Source organism: Protopterus annectens, chromosome 9.part0 (assembly GCF_019279795.1).
Source record: "Protopterus annectens isolate FY-2018-M chromosome 9.part0, PAN1.0, whole genome shotgun sequence".
Lineage (NCBI taxonomy): Eukaryota > Metazoa > Chordata > Ceratodontiformes > Protopteridae > Protopterus > Protopterus annectens.
This window is the reverse complement of record NC_056743.1, coordinates 7,537,994-7,559,824: the sequence shown is the minus strand read 5'-3', so window position 1 is coordinate 7,559,824 and position 21,831 is coordinate 7,537,994. Positions and strand designations below refer to the sequence as shown.

The following is a 21,831-nucleotide window of genomic DNA, read 5'->3' as shown; positions in this document are numbered from 1 at the left end:
TACAATTCCTCCTATGTCCATTTATCTTCCAGCTCATTTCCATAACTTCTTTCATCTCTCTCTTATTTTAAGCTGTATTATACTTGTCTGTCTGCAAATTACAACCCCCCCCCAAACAAAACACCACAATCTGATCTTTTCCCTGCAGCCATCATGCTATAAATACATTGTTACTGTGTGTTACTTCTCTATTCAATAATTAACCCAGTTATGTTAATTTCTCTCATTTTTGTGTTTAAATACTGTGTTCATGTAAGAAATATTTAAATATATGTAAACATCAAGTAAATAAGCTCAGGTATAGATACGCTTACCCTGCAATTATAAATGTATATCATGTGCAACTTAAATGTGGAGCTTTTCTCCCTGGGCCTCTGCTGAAAATGGGTATGGCCCAATCGGACTCTTCCCAGTCAACAAAAATAAGTAACAGTAATAGCAGTAAAGTGATGTTTAACGGTCCGCCAAAGATGTTTCCCCACTGTTCTCATAACAGGAAGTGATGTCATGTAACAGTAATAGCAGCAAAGTGATTTTAACAGTTCCCCAAAGATGTTTCCCCACTGTTCTCATAACAGGAAGTTATGTCATTTGCTAGCCATACAGACAGGGTTTGTTTTCAGATAAGCATGTTTGAGTGCTTAGCATAAGGGAGCCCACAGCTCAGACTGTCTGAATTATTTTAATTACTACTAGGAAAAAATCTGAGATAACTATGAACATCTAAAAGATGTCAGATTAATCTCTCTTTTGATTCGTGGGCTGGGATAGAAGAGTAGCAGATAGTCTGTTTAAGTGACATCTTGGATACCTTATCCAATATGAAAAAAGAGCCAGGGTGAAACTGGTCTTGGTCCATTAGAGACTCTTATAGCAAAGACAATTGCCATTAATAATAAGGATTTCTAAAAGAACTTAAATGTGACTGAGAAGCTTGGCTTAAAATGTGTGAGAGTTAATTTTCTTTAACCAAAAGTGTACAATTCAAAGAACCAATGCAAGTTTTTTAGGTAGTTTTAAGTGATTTTTAACCTTTTTCTGGACACTGTGCCTGTCGCCTCAGTGAAGGCTTATTTATCCATGCAGCTTACATTGGTCTGGATAATGCCTTTAATAGTATTCTTAAGATGGTTCCATTCCAAACTCGAGGTTCTAAAGGTAAATAAAGTTGTAATAATGTGGGTCCACAACTGGATATATGGAAATATACGACAGGTAAGAACAAGAAAACACACATCCGTTTGACGCTCCTGTCATCACTTGAGTCTCTCAAGGCTCTGTCTGGGGTTTACCTCTTTCTGGCAACTTTCTGTCAAATGTCAAAAGTGACTCCAGTGTCTGGCTCACTAAATATTTAAATGACTGCAAACTTGGAAGCATTGTCCTTAACCATACTAATATGACCTCTGTTCAAACACATTATACAGAAATGTGCAGTGGAAATTATACTGCCTCTAATGTGTAAAACATTAACATTTTAGCATCCAGCAACCACCTCATTGCAACTTTATATACTATTGATGGGTAACAACTAAAAATTGACAACAGAGCAAAAGATCTTACAGTCTCCATAAATTATACTAATTACAGCCACTGCTGCTCAAAAAATATATGGAAAGTCCACAGGCAAGTAATAGGCAATCTGTCTGAAGACCATTACAAGGGTAGTCACACATCTTATTCAGAAGTTTCTTCCTGCCTCAAGACTGACTAGAAGAGAATGAGGATGACTATCCAATTATTTAGGTTTCCACTGAAGGTGACAAGGATGCTAGTCTTGATATGTTGTGAAAGTGTGCGTGTTCCAGAGGTGAGGGATACGCTGGGATATGAATCGATTATGCTGTATCTGACGGACTTACTTGTTGATGAAGGTTTAATGTTTAGTTCTTTTAACCAGGTATTTGAGGTGCCATTTGTTTTGTGAAGAAATGTAAAGTCAAAGAGTTGGACGTCCCACATTCGATCCTCCATGGGGATGAGAGCAGCACCATAGGCATACTTATCGCCCTTCATATACGTCTTACGAGACCAATTAAAGAACACACTATGTGCTTTAATCTACTCACATTAAAATAGAGGCATCAGTGGTGACAACCGCATGGAACTGAAGAAGGTGCAAAGATTCCTCACTATGAAGATGACAGCATTTCAAGGCTTATCTTGTACACAAAAAGCCAAAGCAACTCTTCTCTGAATCTTATCCCCTTTCTTAGAGAAGAGATCTATACCAAACATACACAGCACTAAAGGACTCCTTTGTCATTTAAAACACTCTGCTCAGACCCCCCCCCCAACACTTTACAGCAGAAGAATGAAGAGAAATACTTTTTAGTTACTAATTTAGAAGACAGAAGACAAATCTAAGTGGTGCAAAGAATTTCTGCTAGAGGATTACACTGGTACGGGACTGAAATAACTGCCAGTTGTACGTGCACAAATTCTGAAACTAACTGACAGTGTTCTACAAACCCTCAAAATCAACTAAAGATGATGTTCAGTAACAGACTGAGTGATATGAAAGCAAACATTTCTGAAACCACCACTAACAGCTACATCATTTCTTAAAAAGGATCAAAGCTCCCCCCACACACACAAATGCAGCACAGGGTTGAACCCACCATCTTTTTTTTTTTTTTTTTTTTTACAATCAACTTTGATGCTACTTAATGTCAGGAAAGGAAGCTTCCCCATGATCATGTAAATAGAGTAAAGACAGTAAACCAGGAACAATGCAGTAGGAACTTTACTCACTACACCAAACGGAACTATTAAACAAGCAATGACTACAGCGCCTTCTGCATGGTTTGTGCTGGATTGTTTCACACCGTATTAACTGAACCAGGATGTATCCTTCTTAGGAGCAAACTGTCTGTTGGTAATTACCTCATCTGACAAACCTACGCATTACTCGCTTTGTCCAGATACCTGCTGAAACCTTAGCTTCACTCAGTAGACTGGCATATGCCTGCCAATGTTCAGGCTACACAAGAAGACAAAGACACGTTGCACCAGGACGGAAGATGAATGTTGGAAAAATAAGTCTACATGACGATGGATGCCATTAAGTACATGTCTGGCTGTGTTACTACTGCACAACCTTACTGAAGAAAGGCATCATGCCACTGTGTAACATTTTTTGAACTTCTTAAACAACACGTTACTTATTTTTAATAAGGCAGTAAAAATAATACCCGATGAGCTAATGACAGTGGATTTCACCACCAATGCAGACTTGCAAGTGCCAGAACACAAAGATTGTGTCCCAGAAAATTCAGAGAATTGCCAGTGTTAAGGAGCACCCAAAAACAAACGGGACATCTGTCAGTGTATTTAACTCTAGATGTGAATAAAAGCTGGGGCCAAGCGTGCACGCTGGTGGTACAAAGTAAGTAAGAAGGCAAGCAGGCTTAATCATACTGGGCCAACTTCAGCGCTGACCATGTGTCTTTCGCTGGTACCAGTGTCAGAAAAAAATTAACTGACTCTTCCTGGGAGGGACCATGCTTTTCCAGTTTGTAAATGTCTGGTGGACCCTGATTAACATCAAGGAGAAAGCAAAGTCCCTCAAATGTGACTGCAGGCAAGTGCACCTAGGTAATAAAAGCTGTTTAGACCAGCATCACAGAAGTGCTACGCTAGTACTGCACTCACTGCTGGGAACTGCTTTAGGTCAAAGCATTAATGATCATTACTGTTCGACTTTCAGCTCGTCTTCTACTTCTCTGACTGCATATGCTTCTCGGCACACTTGGAAGAACCAGGAATTTGTGTGTATGATGCACTTTTTGTCCATGCTTTCCCCTAGGATGACCGTCTTTAGATTTGGAATTTTTTTTCCCTTTTAATTACTCAAGCTACTAAAATGTAATGGGTCACCATACTGGTTCCTTATACTAATGTTGAAGAAAAAGGAGAGACTTACCTTCAGTGAAGTGGAACCACGGGAGCCAGTCTTCCCTTCTCCATGGTCTTCAACTTCCTGGAAAATAGGTTAAGACTGAAGTTAAGTTTTGCTCCTCCTCCTTAAGCTGCCTGATTAAACTTTAGCACATGGAACAAGTGCCTCTGCCATGACTGGGGCCTAAATAAATCAGGCAAAGGCAGTAGTGGTCTGAGGAGTTCGACAGCCACAGTAACACTTGTTAAGTGACTGCAAAATGATGACAAAATTCTGATGAAAATATGTAACAAATGATAGCCAATGATGTGCAACAACTTTGGCAACAAAGCACAGAAATTTCTTATAAAGGGGAATAATCCCAAACATGGGATGACTAGAAACAACCAAAGATAAATGGCTACAACCAATGTTTCTGTCCCACAGCAGAATATAATAAGGTGGCCTAAATGGGAAATATCCTATATCATATCCTGAATGCCAAACAACACCACAGAGATGGTGGGCAGTCTTTCTGGTCACAAACCTGGCTGCTGAAATAAGTATACCATGAAATGAGGCTGAGGGGGTCATTCACCACAACTCCTCTGAAAATCTGACCTTCCCTGTTTTTCCTGGCTCTCCTAATAAAGAAGTGAAGGGAAAGCAACCTATGTTGTGGGTACAAACTTGATAATTTCTACATAATCAGGTCCTTCAAACATCTCCTCCCCTACTGGCTTTCTGACAAATAGGTATCGACTACCATCATTACAAAGTAAAAGGATGTGAAAATCTAATTCTAAAAAGATAATTATATCCTGGTCAGTTATTTGATTAAATGGAATAAATGTCATCAACAGTTTTAAGGTCTTCTTCACTGAAGGAAGGACACCTGGTTCTTGCATCAGAATCAAACAATGTTCAAGCCCAAAGTAAGGTCCCTAATTAAGCATGAAGACCGGGGAAGAGTAGTCACTAACATTCCTAGGAGCTCATCCAGCACAACTATAATCAGTTTACTAACCCAGCCTGGAAATTTACACTTTAAAGTGTACCTAGAACTGCCCTCCCAGACAGGAAACATGACTTTTGTGACAGCTGTTGAGTTGGGTGGAGAGTCCGGCTCCATCAATTTCAACGTCACTTTCTTGAGAGGTTACAAAAACTTTATGTCACAGCAGTTTCTAGAAATGCCCGAGAGCTCCCAGGTACCATATGCATACCAGATACTGGTTAGCTTGATCAAAGACCCCAGCAATAATGGAGGAACCTGAACATAACTGAGAACTGTTTCTACGTTGGCACTTCTGCCACAGAAATAACAACGGACTAAGACGTAAATTCAGGAGAGACTATTAGCATGGAAGTACACAGGTAAAAATAAACAGTTCTTAACTAAATCCGGAATGCGGTCTTGCATTTTATCCGGTAACCATGCACCAAAAAAGAAAAAAATTACACACACACACACACACTATAATGTTGCTCTTTCCCCCACTGTAGTATAATCTCAGGAGTTGGTACATTTAAATAGCAGAAGGTTGGGGGAGTGCTCGTCTCCCCTTCATAAAAGATGAATTTTTTTTGTTCAATAGTTTGACATTTAATCTTTCAGGATTGAAGGACTGGTAATGGGGTCTTTGATATTTTGCCAAACACACATGCACACAGAGTAAATGTTTACTTTTCTCTGACTACTGGGAAAGTACTTTTTCAGCAGAGGCCATGAAGAAAAGCTTCATACTGCATACTTTTTTTCACAGGCAATCAGCATGAGCTAACAAAATATATTTTGTAACACTGAGATATTTATAGTTTTAACAGCTGACCAGCATGCTGAGAACACTACACAGCACTGTCAGCATACTAAAGTTGAGCATTATTTTACAGTTTACAAAGTTCCATTGATAGCTTTGCAAACAGATGGCAGAGTTCTTCACCAGAGACATGCAAGAGTGAAGATTTTATGAGAATTACTCGATTAAGCAGCATAAAGAACAGATTCAGTAATGGTGATGGTATAAAGCATTGGGATTTTAAAATATTGATGGGAAGTGATTGGTATAAGGGGGGCTTTAGTATAGGGTTATTATGAGTGCATGACCCATTTGTTCACAGGTATGTTTTCAAGGTGGTTTTACAGTTGATGCGATTTCTGATGTTTGTTCAGGCAGTCCCACAGCTTAGCACTGTGGAATTATGATTTTCACATCTTGAAGTATACAGTAGTTGCTGGTTCAGCAAGTGCAGTTCTTTGTGGGATAAGTACCATTCTAACTAGATGGTGGCAGCGCAAACATCTGCCTGGCTTGTGCGAATGCTGTAGGCAGGCTTAATGAGAGTTACAGGCTAACAGATGAGGTGGCGGAAGTCAGTTAAGAGAATGAACTGCAAGATATTAATAATGCACTCGAGAGCATCATTCTTAGGATAAGCTATTAAAAGCCAAGGTCCCATTTACCCGAGTTGTTGGTAGCTCAGCTGGATGTAAAAGATTCCATGGTACCTATCAGAGTAGGACTTTATTTTAATACACATCTTTATATCTTCTTACAAATATTCACCATAAACACAACACAATCAATAATCATCTTCAAAAAATGTGTGTGTATATCTATATATATTTTTTCACTTATCCCCCAATCCTTTTCACATCCACTTTATTTTTTTGTTTTTCCCCACCACATTTAAACCATCACACATTTGATTATACAATCCTTTACAGCTCATATTCCAAGTGATCCAAACTGAACCAATTATGATTTTATCCATTAATTCTACTTTTTTCCCTCCCTTCATAACATCCATATTCAATGTTTTCCACACTTACATTTTATATACATCCTTGTGCATCTCATTTTTACATATATTTCATATCTCTTTTATCCTACAATATTTTTACAATACACCAGTGCCACTTCACTGCTATAATTATTACATAATGTGCACTTCAAGTGTTTATACTTCATATTAGCCTTCACTGAAACGTTTCCTATTATCAACCTTCATAAAAAATCTTTAATTTCCAAAACACTTTTCCACTTTTATCATCTTTCCATTATATTTTCATATTAACCATTTCTATTAACATTATATTTCCATTTCAACTTGCATATTGTAATCACATCATAATATCCAACCTAAAAAAAAACCCTCCCATTTCTTTTTCTTTGTGCTTTTGAAAATTTGTCTATACTAAGTCCATAACAATTTCCCAACACCAACTTGCCCTTCAATTTCATTTCAGAAAAAAAAACAACATACATGGAATGATGCTAAAAATACAATAGGATTTTTTTTAATGCCAAACCTCCTTCCTCCTCTCCCCTACAATATACCACTCCCCTTTTAAAAGGATTTAATCTAGACCCCATACAAAGCTAAATATAATCTGCCATCTCTGATGGTAACAGAAAAATCCCCCCAAATTACCCAGTTTTCTGCATATGTATGTCTGTGTGTGTGTATATAAATGTATTAAATACACCTTCTTGAAATATTTTCCACATATTAACTGTACTTATAATTTGATAAAAAAAATTTTCCCACTGCATTTCAGTTAACCTATACTCTTCAAACTTGATTTCTAACCACTTTATTTCAGCCACCGAAAATATATTCACACAATTCCCACTTTTTCTCCATATCCTTTATATTTTTCATTTTCATCATACTTTACTCATCCACCACACTATTTCTACTATACATTCTTTACTCATTCCTTCCCATTTGGAAATATCAAATCATCCACATAAGACATTTAGAAAAGGAATATTTATTTTGGATTCAAAATTTATTTTCCCTTCAACTACTCTTATTTTCAACATATCTATTACTGTATTCATAACTAAAGCAAAAATAATGCCAAGTGGAAATCCGTGTTTAACCCATAATTTTTATTCCTCTACTTAAAAAAAAAACAAAAAACAATTGATATCTATATATGCCTTTCATACACAATCTTACAAACCTCCTACAAAAAATAGAATCTCAAAATCTCTAACCAACATCTCATATGCAGCTATTCTACCATTTCTTACTCATTTTTATTATATGCTACTATTCTAACAATTTTCATTTCCTTAATCTCTTTCCACTCTCCTACAGATCCCCTCTCCAATCACCTGTCCTACAATCTCATTAACTCTTTTCTATATTACTCCTACAAAAAATGTACAATCCATTATTATTCAAAGTTAAGTGGCCTCCAGCTTTTCATATTGGCCTTTTCTTCTTTCTTGTACATCACCTTTGCGATTTCTTTACATATCTTTCTGCTTCTTGCTCCTCTGTCAATCCAATTTTTCATAATTCTTATAACCACCTTCTTTTCATTTCCTTATAATACTCATACCCCATCCCATCAGGTCTGAGAAGTTATCTGGTGTAATACACCATTAAGATCATAGGCTCATATGAGGTTACTAGGCTAACCCATTTCAAGCCTAGCCGTTTCATCCCACTGTAATACCTATATACTCTACTCAATACAAAGGAGTGTAATAATGACAGCCCGTGTCCAGGAGGGTTGTGGGCACTATCTCCGGTAAGAATTTACAGGGCCTGGTTCCTTCTGAACAGTGTCACAGAGGTGCTCTGCTTCACATGAATTGACAGCCTATTTAGACACGGCAGTCGCTGAAAGACAAATCTATCCCTCCAGTATGTCCTGTTCAAGTTGCAGGCCATATTTAGGTCCCTGAATGGGTAGCTCTAGTCCTGTTTGATTTATGGATGTACTGCAAATTCATTAAGCTTGAGTCTGAGACTGCTCTGTAAGCCAGGCACAATACTGAGTACAGTGGCAGGGACTTTAGTTGGTCTGTTTAAGGCATGAGCTGGATTCCCTTGATCTTCTTAGTTAGAAACCTCTGAGGTCTCTCCAATTGCTGCAGGTGCTTTGTACAGTACATCCCAAAAGGAGCGTTATATTTAATTATGGGCCTGATTAGTGATGAGTATAGAGGGGTTATAACCTACTTTGCTCTAGAGGCAACGCCTTTGCTAATCAAGTGTGCTACGTAGAAACATTCATTACTACAGGAGATGCATGGTGGTCAAAGTTAAGGTTGCACTTGTGATCTCACACCTCTTACCACTTTGTACCTGTTGTTAATTTGATAGTGTGAAGGGACATTGTTTTTACTGAAGGGAATGATGATGCATTTCTTTGCATTCAGTTTGAGACTGTGACTAAGACAGCAGTCGTTGGTCTGTGTAAGGCCCTCTTGAGTTATACTGACATCATCTGAGGATTCAATAATTGGACCCAGTTTACAGCTGTCCTCAAAGATGGTCAGCCACAGCTCCTTAGTTTTGGGCTGAACTTCTGAGAAGTATACACCAAACAGTAGGGGGCCCGGCACTGACCCTTGTGGCACCCCACTGGTGACAGGTCTGCTGGTTGATGTGGAGTCACCCACTTCGATAATGTGCGACTGGTCTGTGAGCCAGCTGGCAACCCATCTCACAACAAAGGGGTTTACATTCAGTTTGATAAGTTTATCGGTAATGCCTGAGTGTGGAATTCTGTCAAAGGCCTTTGCCAAGTTGAGGTATGCTGTGTGCACTGATCTGTCATCATTTATAGCCCTGGTCACATTTTTGAAGAAATACACCAGGTTTAACCTGCAGGATCTGCCCTTGGTGAGGCAGAATTGGGTCAGATCCAGAGTTTGGAGGTCACTTGTGTCTTTATTTATGAGGTCCATGATTATAAGTTCCATAGCTTTACATGAGGCTGGTCAGACTTATGGGTCCTATAATTCCCTGGGTCTGTTGCTAAGCCACCTTTGTGAAGCAGAATAACTGTTGCTCTTCTCCATTCTGCAGGAACAAAGCTAGTGATTAGGCTGTGAAAGAACAGGGTATTTAATGGTGATGCTAGTTCATGTTTTAGTTTGTTTAACCTGGGATGGCATCTGGTCCCACACAGACGTTTTTTTTTTTTTTTGCCTTGACAAGGATGTAATGATGTACTCTTCGGATATATAGGGTGGGGGTGGGGGATAGTTGGGGGAAAAATTCGTGATAAGTTTGGAGGGGATAAGGGAGTGAAATTTTCACCAAATCTGTCCACTAGCAAGTTTGCTTCCTCTGAGGGATCAGGTGTCTGAGAGATACCGTTAGTTATTAGTTTGGCACATGCTTGGACACTATTGCTAAGTTTTTCTCAAAGTTACCCTTAGAAGATATGACATGTCTTATTTGCTTGTTGAGGCTGAGGAGGGTGATTTTCCATTGTTGTGGTCTCGCCTTTGTTTTCTTAGACAGCAATTGTTAAGTTTGTTGATGCTGGATGTCCACCATGGCATTTTTTTTTTTTTTTTATCTGGGGCTCTGATTTTGATTCCTTCTGGAACAGCAGAGTCTATACACTTATACAAGTGATTGTTCAGTGTAGGCTTTGGTGCAGTTACCACTTCCAGCTGAGGGTGAGGCTTGGAATGAATTTATACCTTCCCCTAGGAGGGTACAGTTTGCTTTGGTGAAGTTTTTTTAGTCTGACTGTCATTTGAGAGTTCTGGTGTTAGTGCAAAATCAAAGGTGACTGATTTATGGTCAGATTTAATGGAGGGTCCGACAGCTGTGGTGGTGCATCTGTTTGTCATGCTAGTGAGGACCAGATCTAGTATGTTTGTTCCTCTTGTTGGGGTTTGAACAATTAGTTTCAGGGCATTTGAGTTAAAGTCAAGGAACTTTTTTGTTAGTATGTTAAGGCTAGAGCTGGTTTCCCAGTTGATGGTGGGATAAATGAAACTCCCCATGACCAGAGTGTTTGGCAATATTTGGATTGACTCCAGTTTGGTCAAGTAGGCCTCGTGCGCATCATGATCCATGGAGGGAATCTATAAACTAGCTATGACTTGAATGGGGGTCTTACCAAACTAACCTGAACATGGAGCAACTCCACGGACTTGTCCAGTCTACTTTGCTTCTTACACGTTTGTTTTGCAGTCTGAAGGCGTGGAAGGCATTGAAGTCTTGCAAGGCCGGGGTACTCTCTGAGGCCTTGAACCAGGTTTCTGAGACTGCACAGACATCTACATCCTCCAGTGACACAAGTGCTTCCAGGATGTGCAGTTTTTGGTTGAGGCTCCTAGCGTTTATCAGCATAAGCCTTATTTTGTTATGGCTGGCAATTTTCACGTCAGCAATTTTGTTTTTGAGACCATGCCTAAAATGGGGGAAGTAACAGCCTTTGCAGCTGAAAGCCAGGTGAAAACCATGTCTGGGAAAGCAGCGAGGTTTGTCAACCATGTCATCCCAGGCTACCAAACAGGATTACCTTTGAATGACACCAAAAACTAAGCCAATTATTGAAATAAATCATTTTTTCTTTATAATGTGGCATTATTCTAGGTGAGGGTAATATGCTGCTCAAGGCTAGGGACACACTGGCCTGGGACACATACCTGGAGAGCTCAATCAAGTCTCTTCATATAGTCCAATGAGGTACATCTTGGGTCGTTCACACCAACATGAGCTATGACAAAGTCATAATGGCACTTGTTGCCGTGAAACCCAAGTGCATGCGTGATCTGATGAATCCTGGCACTGGACAGGCAGCTGACTGTGACCTTCTCCTTATCTAACCTGGTGAATGGGACATCTGTGTGTCTCATTATGGCGTCTCTAATGACAACAAAATGTGGTTTTTGAGTGTTACGCCTTAAGGGCTTGGTAAGTGAGACACTGGTGTTGCTGTATTAGGTGCTGTGGGGGAAATTTGCTTGTTGTAGCAGTCTTTTGTTTTGGAGGTCTCTGGTGTTTCGGTAAGTTTCTTGGGAGAACCTCCATGTATAGTTATTATAAGTGCTGGATGCACACGGTGTGTATGTGCAGTGGTGGGTGAGTTGACGATCTCTTCAGTGTTAGTGTTTTGAGTGCGAGAGAGCAGGGATTCAAGACTCTTGGTGTAGATGCATCTCTCACACTCTGTACTAAAGTGAGTTATTAGTCGTGGGTTGTCAGTGTACATGAGGTGGTAGTTACACTGCCTCAGGAGACCCAAGTCAACAAGGCAGGTTGCCCTCAGTCGGCCTGAATTCCAAAGTCTTGGGTCTTGCATCAGTTGCTGTAGCCTCTTCCCAGACGTCAGGTCATCAGGGTATAAAATATGCAGCCGACACCATTTTATTCAGTTTTTCTTGCGTCAGGTGCCCCCAAAAGGGTAGGCTAAAATTATGTAAATAAAACATACATGTACCAAAATAAGCTTTACCTTCATCTATAAGCAAATACACCACCTAGGTTGTATAGGTTAGAGAAGTGAAGATAAGTTCCAGCAAAAATAAAGGGGATGGTGGGTCGGTAACCTGGACTGCAACAGTGAATACATGCGAACATCTACATTTATGGTAAGTGTACACAACTGTACTATGTTCTTCGTGTTTCACTGTTGCAGTCATTACATTTGGGTTGATTCCCAAAGCTATGGTTGGGGGGCTGGAGCTAAACAGCATTAGGAGCGGCTATGAGGCCCTGCAGAACTGCAGTGACAAAGGCTGCCCTGCATTTAGAGTAAAGAGGCAGATTGTAATGTTTTGAAAAGGTATGCACTTAACTCCAAGTAGCAGCCTCTAAAATGTATTTGATTGGTACTCCCCTGAGAGAGGCTGCAGAAGTGGCTGCAGCTCTAGTTGAATGTGGCCTAATGCCTTTAGGCACTGATTTGCCATGCTGTGAGTAGCAGAAACGAATTCAGTGACCTATCCACTTTGAAATAGTCTGCTTGGAGATGGCCTTTCCTTGTGATGCTGTGGCATATGCCACTAGTAATTGTTCTGTTTTTCTGAAAACCTTAGTTTTGTCCAAGTAGAATCTAAGTTGTCTGTGTACATCCAAAGAATGCAGAATTTTCTCCCCCTTGTTCTGTGGACTTGGATAAAAAGTTGGCAAATGAATTGTTTGGTTAAGGGCTACACTGGATACCACCTTAGGCATAAATGTAGGATTTGTTCTCAGAGAGACCCTGTCTGGATAAAAAAATGATAAAGGTTTCCACAGCCATGAGAGCCTGTAGCTCTGAAACTCGTCTTGCAGAAGTTATTGCTAGGAGCAGAGCTGTTTCCCAAGATAAGTTGGCTTAAAAAGAGGTAAGGTGAGTTTTTCCAAGACCTAATTGAGGTCCCATGCAGGTATTGGCGTTCTCCTAGGAGGCCTTAAATTTTTGACCCCTCTGAGGTACTGCCTTAATAATGGATGAGAAAAGAGTGGTGGCTCTGTATTGTAATGAGCCGAAATGGCAGAGGCATGGATTTAAACTGATGAAAAAGACAGGCCTTTGTCCAGCATCTCAGTTATTGCAAAATCTGAGGAATATTTGGGACAGCTGTATCAGTTCCTTGAGCTTGGTTCCAAGTGCAAAATCTCTTCCATTTCCCAGCATATGATTTTCTAGTACTAGGCCTTCTGGCTACTAAAATGACATCCTTCACAGCTTTAGAGAGAGATGTGGTTTGTATTGCTAATTTATCCACCCTGCTTGCCAGGTTTAGGGTCCTGAGTTGGCTGTGCAGAATCTGATTGTTCTGCTGGGACAGTAAATGAGGTATTTGAGGTAAGGTCCAGGCTGGGCATTGGGACAAGTTCCTTAAGATCGGATACCAGTACTGGCGTGGCCAGTCTGGGGCAATCAGAATAATTTTTGGTTTCCCCTGCCTGACCTTTAGGAGTACCTTGGGGAGGAAAGGCATATACTGATAGGTTTTGTCCAGTTGAAAGATAAGGCGTCCACTTTCCAAGCTTGTCTGTGATAAATCCTTGTGCAGAATCTTTTTAGTTGATTGTTTTGAGGGGAGGCAAACAGATCTATGTCTAGGCGTCCCCATTTCTTTGTTATCATGCTGAAGACTTGTGGATCCAGGTGCCACTCATGGGGATCCATGAGGTTTCTGCTTAGTTCGTCTGCAAGAATATTTTCCTTTCCTGGCAGGAATTGTGCCTGCAGATGAACTTGGTAAGTCAATGCTGTGTCCCATAAAGCCATGGCTTGTCTGCACAGGGGATAAGAATGAGTTCCCCCCTGCTTGTTTGTGTACCACATGACCGTGATGTTGTCTCTGTCTTTATCAGTAGTTGTCCCGGATGAAGCAGGACCTTGAAGGCTGTCAGGGCATTTTGAACAGCTAGCATCTCTTTTTGATTGATATGTAGATGCTTTTGGCTTGTGGACTAGGTGCCCTGAATGTCTCTTTCTGCCATGTGGGCCCCCCAGGCATAACCTGAAGCATCCATCGTTAGGCTCTGCCTGGCTGGGGGTAGTGAGAATGGCTGTCCCTTGTATTGGCGACAAGCCTTCGTCCACCATCGAAACTCCTGTTGTGAGCAGGGAATTGAGTTATCATAGTTTCCAGACTGTGGCAATGTTGTGTCCAGACACTTTTAGGTACCACTGAACTTTCCTTATATGCAGTCTTGCATATGGAATTAGTAAGATGCAGGATGCCATGAAGCCCAAAGCCTGTAAAAGTTTTCTTGCAGATAACTGGGCTTTTGTTGCCATTTTCTTGAAATAGGTTGTCAGTTGTCTTTCTTTTTCTGGAGTGAGATAAGCCATTTGGGCAGTTGTATTTAAGCTTGCACCCAGGAATATTATCTCTTTAAGAGAGTACTAGTTTTGATTTCTTTTTGTTGACTGTGTACCTTAGACATGTTAAAAGTCTTATCACAAACGTCAGATGCTGTAAAAGAATGTCCTTGTTCTCTGCTTGTATGAGGCAGTTGTCCAAGTAAGGATATATTTGTATTCCTCTTTGTCTGCAGTAAGCAGTTACTGGTGCCAGGCACTTTGTGAAGATCCTGGGTGGAGTAGATAAGCCAAAGGGCAGTGCAGAGAATTGGTAATGCTTTGAGCCAGCCTTGAATCTGAGGTATCTTCTGCATGACTGCCTGACTGGGACATGCAGGTATGCCTCTTTCAGGTCTAAAGTCACGAGCCAAGCCTTGCTGCCCAGCATGGGCAGAAGATGCTGCAAGGTTAACATCTTGAATTTTGGTATATCCAGGAAAGTGTTGGTCTCCATGCTTTGTCCTTTCTGGGTACCAAGAACAGTCTTGAGTAAAATCCCTGTCCTGCTCTTGCTGTGGCACTTGTTGAATAGCCCATGAGGGCTGCGACTTGTTTTTGAGCCTCTGCCCATTGATTTTTTGGCAGGTATGGCCAACCGTTTGCCCTTGGCAGGGTATGGAAATGAAATTTGTACCTTGTGACACTATGTCTAGAACCCATTTGTCCTGGGTAATAATGCGCCAATTTTGAGAAAAAAGTGCTAGTTTTCCCCCTAAGGGTGCTGCCAAAAGATAAGTTCTTGGCGCAGGCAGGGGGAAGTCATTGGGACTGTTTCCTGTATGATTGTGCTCGTCTTCTCCACCTTTGGAAGTACAAGCACTCCACTGCTTAGGCCTGTAGGATCCTTGCGGCTGTGATCTGCCTCTAGGGCATCTGGATCTGCCCCTTTGAGGTCTGTCTGAGACTGGAAAGGACCAATTCTTTGTAGGCCAGTGTCTGCTAAATCTAGGTGGCTGTACCTGTAAGAAATCCTTGACCGTTTGCACAGATTTAGCTTTGTCCTCCATTTTCTTTAACACCTGTTCTGGCCTTAACCCCAAACAAGGTATCATGTTGTAAAGGAGCATCTAATAACTTTGCTTTAACATGGTCAGGCAGATTTTGTTCCTTTAACCAAGCATGCCTCCTAATGACAGTACCTGTAACAGTGGCCCTGCAGGAGGCCTCCAGAGAATCAAAACCACACTGCAAAGTACGCTTTCCAACTTGCTCAGCTGCATGCAATAAATCCTGCATTTCTTTATTTTCAGCACATTCAGAATTTGCCATCTTTTTCTGTTTAAGCAGTGTCATGATATATTGCTGATATTTGAGCATATGAAACTGGCAATTTAAAGCCCTTATAGCCGAAGTAGCAGATGTGTAAATCTTTTTTCCCTATCTATCCAGTGCCCGAGAATCCCTGTCAGAGGGGGTAGGGTTTTTTGCAGTAGAAGTCTTGACCCCTTTCGGACCCTGAGAAATAGTTTCTGGGTCTGCATTTTTAAAAAGGAATTCATGAGAGTCAGGGACCCTGTAGCATCTGTCCGGTTTAACAGGAGCTGGGAGTAAGGAGTCAGGGGTCAGACTAGACTCTGAGAACACATCTACAATGTCCAACACAGATGGAATAGCTAGAGGCCTGTGTTGAGGTAGTAAAAGGAAGTCTCTGAGCCTTTTCTTAGATTCTGAAAAATCTTGGCTCTCCCAGTGGAAGTGCTCCCTCATGGTATGCAGGGTTTCCCCAAAAGAGTAGTCCTCAGGAGAAGAAGCTGAATGAATTGATTCGTCAGCATTGGAATCCTCATGGGGGGAAGAGAATATTCCTGATCAGAAGAGGAATCAGAAGAAATGGAAACCTGATCTGAAGATTCATAGTCGGTCTCTTGCCTAGGCTTCTTATCAGGAGGGGGATGGGAACCCCTTATCAAGGTAATTTGGTCTTTGGCCATTTTGAGCATCTGTTTTTTGGGCATGAAGGCCTGTCCTTGTGACTGCTGAACTTGTTTCTTTTCCATTAAAGGTGTTTTAGTCTTTGTCTTTGAAGTCGGTTTAATATATAATTGTTTAGGTCTGAATACACCCTCAGAAGCCGATGCCTGCTCAGCGGCTCCGGACCCATCTGAGGGAATAATCTCCGAGGCTCCAATACCTTGAGTTTCCAGCGGCCTGGCCGACTCCACGTGGGAGTCGGCAGCAGCCTGCGACTCTACGTAGAGGGCGTCAGGGGCTATGAAAGCGCCTGAGAACCGGTGAACCGGCGACTTGCTTAGGAGAAGCTTAGTCAGCTTTGGGCCTTGGTTGCCTGTCTTTTTCTTTGTGTTTTTTGTGAACTCCGGTAGTCGGATGGCTATCTGACGACATTGTATAATTAAATCTTCGCCCAAAATAGCTTGAAGCAAAATCATACCGACACTTAATAGTGCGCTGGTTAAATCTAGCACAAAACCGACAACTAGCAACGTCGTGGTCAGGGCCTAGGCAAGGAATACAGTAAGAATGAAAGTCCTTATAAGGTATTTGCTTCCCACAAGAAATACAATTAACTTTTTCTGACATCGGTCTGGAGCAAAAAAAAGTTTTCCCAACAGGGTACTTAGCTTTTAATGAAGACTTCGGATCTGAAATTCGAACACGAAAATCTCAAGAGTCGGCCGACCGGCACTTGCGAACTGCTTCGGCTTCGGGAACCGCGCGGCAAGAAAGACTGAATAAAATGGCGTCAGCTGCATCTTTTATACCCCTGATGACCTGACGTCAGGGAACAGGCGACAGCAACCGACGCAAGACCCAAGACTTTGGAATTCAGGCAGACTGAGGGCAACCTGCAAGCAGGATAACCCCAAATGTAATGACTGCAACAGTGAAACATGAACATCTGTATAAAAGACCAACCTGCCGAACAGTACATGCAACCTAAAAGTTGGAACTAGACATTTAACAAAATAGCTTTTATACATAAAAGGTGGTAATAAAGTACAGTTGTGTACACGTACCATAAATGTAGATGTTTGAGTATATTCACTGTTGCAGTCATCACATTTGGGTTATCCCTGCCAGGGTAGCCCCCATTCGGCCCGAATACTAGAGGCTTAGTATTTCTGTGTCAGTTGCTGTCGCTCCAGGACTGACATCAGGTCGTCAGTGGTATAAAAACAGGCAGCCAACGCCATTACATCAGTTTTTCTTGCCCTATCAGGAGCCCACCAATAGGGAGCTACCAAAGATTCCTTGTAAGGAGGGAGGGAGGGAGGGAAGGAAGGAGGGAGGGAGGGAGGGAGGGATGGAGGGGGAGAGAGAGAGAGAAAGAGAAAAGATAAGGGGGATGGAGGGAAGGAAACCAGGACTGCAACAGTGAATACACTTGAACATCTATATTTATGGCAAGTGTACACAACTGTACTATGCTCTTCTTGTTTCACTGTTGCAGTCATCACATTTGGGTTGATTCCCAAAGCTGAAGAAAAGGATGGAGGTAGTCAAGAAGACTGGGGACTTGCTATGATACCCTGCAAGACTGCAGTGGCAAAGCCTGCCCTAGATTTGAAGAAGATAGGCAGGTGGTAATGCTTGGTGAAGGTATGGACAGATGTCCATTTTGCAGCCACCAGGATGTCCCTGGTGGGGACCCCTCTGAGGAAAGCTGCAGAGGTGGAAGTTGCCCTGGTGGAGTGTGTCCTGACCCCTTTGGTGGGTAGTTTTCCATGCTGTTAGTAGCAGAAACGGATGCAGTGCGCTATCCATTTGGAAACTGTTTGGATATGGCCTTGCCCTCTGCTACTGCAGCGAAGCTGACTGACAATTGATCATTTTTTTCTAAAAGATTTAGTCTTGTCTAGGTAGAATCTGAGTTGTATGTGCATGTCTAGAGAGTGCAGGATCCTTTTCCCCTTGTTTTGTGGGTTAGAAAAAAAGGCGGGCAAATTAATACATTGGTTGAGAGCCGCAATGGACACCACTTTTGGCATGAAGGATGGGGTTTAGTCCTGAGGGAGACCCTGTCAGAATGGAAAATGATGAATGGCTCTACAGCCATAAGTGCTTGTAGCTCTGATACTCTTCTAGCTGAAGTGATGGCCAGAAGCAAGGCAGTCTTCCAAGAGAGAAATTTAACTCTGCTGAAACTGCAGCTTCAAAGGGGGGGGGGGCATGGTGAGCTTTTCCAATACAATGTTTAGGTCCCAAGCTGGGGTAGGAGCTCTTCTGGGGGGCCGCAAGTTCTTAGCCCCTCTTAGGAACTGTTTGAAGACAGGGAGCGAGAAAAGAGGTGGCTCTGTGCTGAAATGAGCAGAGATGGCAGAGGCATGAATTTTAATAGAAGAAAAGGATAGACCCTTGTGTAGTAGGTCTGCCAGGTAATCCAGGATGAGAGGTAGGGAGGGCTGTCTAATTATGGCTCCCTTAGCCTGGATCCAGGTGCAAAACCTTTTCCACTTGACAGCATAAAAGACTTTCTAGTGCTGGGGTGTTTGGCCTCACATATAACATCTAGAACTTGTTTGCTTAGACTGGCAGCTTGAGGAGAGGTCAGGGAATAAGATGGCTGCCATATTGAGGGTCTGCAATTAGGGATGCATGAAGCTCCATTCCTCTGGGTCAAGAGTGTTGGGATCTGAGGTAGGTGCCATGGTGGCAGGGGTGACAGGCTGCGCAGCAGTGGGTACCAGTGCTGGTGTGGCTAGACTGGGGCAATCAGGATTGTCCTCGGGTTTTCCTCCCTTATTTTGAGCAGTACCCTTGAAATGAGTGGTAGAGGGGGAAATGTATAGACCGTGAGGTTTACCCACTGGTAGGACAGAGCATCCACTTTCCAGGCCTTGCTGTGAGGTTCCCCGGTGCAGAATCTGCTGAGCTGATGATTGGAGTGGGAGGCAGAGAGGTCTAACCTTCGGTGTGCCCCACATCTGGGTTATAAGAGTGAAGGTTCTTTGGTCAAGCTGCCACTCTAGTGGGTCTAGCAGGTTTCTGCTTAAGTTGTCTGCCACAGAGTTTAGACAGCCTGGCAAGAATTGTGCTAACAGGTGTAGATGCATGGCTGAGGCCACATGCCAAAAGGTCATGGCGAGCCTGCACAGGGGATAAGAGTGAGTACCTCCCTACTTGTTGATGTGCCACATCACCATAGTGTTGCCTGTTTTGATCAGTAGTGGGCCTGGGGAGAGAAGGGGTCTGAAAGCTGTCAGGGCGTGCTGAAGAGCTAACATCTCTTTTTGGTTGATGTGCATGTGTATTTGATTTGGGCTCCAATGGCCCTAAATGCACCTGCCTTCCAGGTGTGCACCCCGGTCATACTCTAATGCATCTGTGGTGAGGGTCTGGGCGGCTTGGGGTTGAGAGAAGGGAAGTCCCTTGTTGTGGCAGCATGCTGCTGCCCACCAAAGGAAATCTTTCCTTAGACAAGGTATCATGGGTATAAGAGTTTCCAGGTCCTGACAGTGCTGACACCATTGTAGTTTCCTCATATGCAGTCTGGCATATGGAATGAGTAGAATGCAGGATGTCATGAACCCTAGAGCTTGCAGGATTTTTCTTGCGGATAACTGGGTTCTGGTGGCTAGTTGAGAGAAATAGACGGTCAGGTAGGTTTGTGTTTCTGGTGCAAAGAATGCCATCTGGGATGCTGTGTCCAGGCTTGCTCCCAGGAATACAATTTTTTGGGTGGGTACTAGTTTGGATTTTTTTCGTTGATAGTATAACCGATGGAGGTCAGTAGGTCCTTTACAAAGGCCAGGTGGCTTGAGCAGTTTTTCCTGACTGCCTGCCTGAATCAGGCAGTAGTCTAAGTATGGGTACATTTGAAAATTTCTTTGTCTGCAAAAAGCAATGGCGGGAGCCAGACATTTTGTGAAATCTCTGGGAGAAGTGGATAAGCCAAAGGGAAGCGCAGAGAACTGAAAGTGCAGTGATCTTGCTCTGAAATTTAGGTATTTCCTGCATGACTCCCTGATTGGGATGTGCACGTAGGCCTCTTTTAAGTCTAGGGCGGCTAAGTAAGGATCCTTGGAAAGCATAAGAAGCTGCTGGAGGGTGAGCATTTTGAATTTTGCAATCACCATAAAGATGTTTAGAATGGATAGATCGAGGATGGGGCACCATGTGCCCTCTTTCCTGGGTACCAGGAAGAGTCTGGAGTAGAAACCTTGGCCTACCTATTCTGCAGGAATATGCTCAGAGAGGAGGGAAAGGGCTTTTTTTTTTTTAACTCTGCCCACTGGTTTGGGGGAAGATCTGGGAACTCTTTTGGGATTGGCAGTGTGTGGAAATAAAATCTGTATCCCTGGGACACTAAGCTGAGGACCCAGTGGTCGTTGGTGATGGTGGCCAGTTGCTTGCTTAGGAGGAGAGATTTCCTCCTAGGGGCAAGTGCAGGTGGGCAGAGGGAGGGGGTGGAAGTGTAACGCCATTGTGAGCTCTTACCATAAGGTAGTGGCTTTGCACTCCCTGGTTTTGAAGAGGAGGAACTCCATTGCTTAGATATCTGCATTCACTGGGGCTGTTGTCTAGGGGGCCTGCTTCCCCTGGGTCTGGGCTGAGCTGACCTGAGGGGGCAGGAAAGGACCAGTGCTTGGAGGGGCAATGCCTAATGAAGCTCGGTGGTTGGACCTGTAAGAATTCTAACTGTCTGCATAGATTTAGGTTTTTCTTCCATCTTTTTTAAGACCTTTTCTGCCTTGGTGCCAAATAAACTGTCTTTGAGCAAGGGTGCATCCAATAATTTGGATTTGACATGGCCTGGCAAAGTCTGTTAGTTAAGCCAGGCATGCCTTCTAATTACAGAACCAGTGACTGCTGCCCTGCAAGATGAGTCTAGGGCGTCAAAATCACATTGTAAGGTGTGTTTAGTTACTTGACTTGCAGAATGCATTAACTCTTGTAACTCTATTTTCTGCACAAGGAGGGAAAGAAGATATTTTTTGTTTAAGGAGCTCCATGGTATGTTGCTGATATTTCAGCATATGGAACTGACAATTTAATGCTCTAATAGCAAGAGTAGCAGAGGTGCATACTTTTTACCCCATCTGTCTAGTGCTCGGGAATCCCTATCTGAGGGGGTGGGATACTTAGCTGAAGTTGCTTTAATTCCTTTAGGTCCTTGAGAGATGACCTCAGGGCCAGCAGTAGGATTTTTAAAAATAAATTTGTGAGGGTCAGGGACTCAACAATACCTGTCAGGTTTCCTGGGAGCAGGAGGGAGAGTGTCAGGGGTCAGACTGGATTCCATAAAAACATCATCCACAACATCCAGGACAGGAGGAATGGCTAGAGGTCTGTGCTGTGGAAGATCAAAGAATTCCCTCAGTCTCATTTTTTGACTGATGACAGTCCTGACATTCCCATTGGAAATGCTCCCTTAAAGTATGTAGGGTTTCCACAAAGGTAAAGTCCTTGGGTAGAG

The 21,831-nt window shown here is 42.4% G+C and overlaps 1 protein-coding gene across 2 annotated transcripts in view; it reads right to left on the bottom strand.

Moving 5' to 3' along the window:
* LOC122811010 (splicing factor, arginine/serine-rich 19-like) overlaps window positions 1-21,831 on the bottom strand; it is a 1,664,860-nt gene that overhangs the window by 156,142 nt on the left and 1,486,887 nt on the right. The window contains exon 8 of one of the 2 annotated variants that reach the window (XM_044082522.1): window positions 3,926-3,982. The exons of the other annotated variant lie outside the window; for it this stretch is intronic. Coding sequence (XP_043938457.1) covers window positions 3,926-3,982 — 57 coding nt within the window. The remainder of the gene's footprint in view (window positions 1-3,925; window positions 3,983-21,831) is intronic. 2 annotated transcript variants of the gene reach the window in all.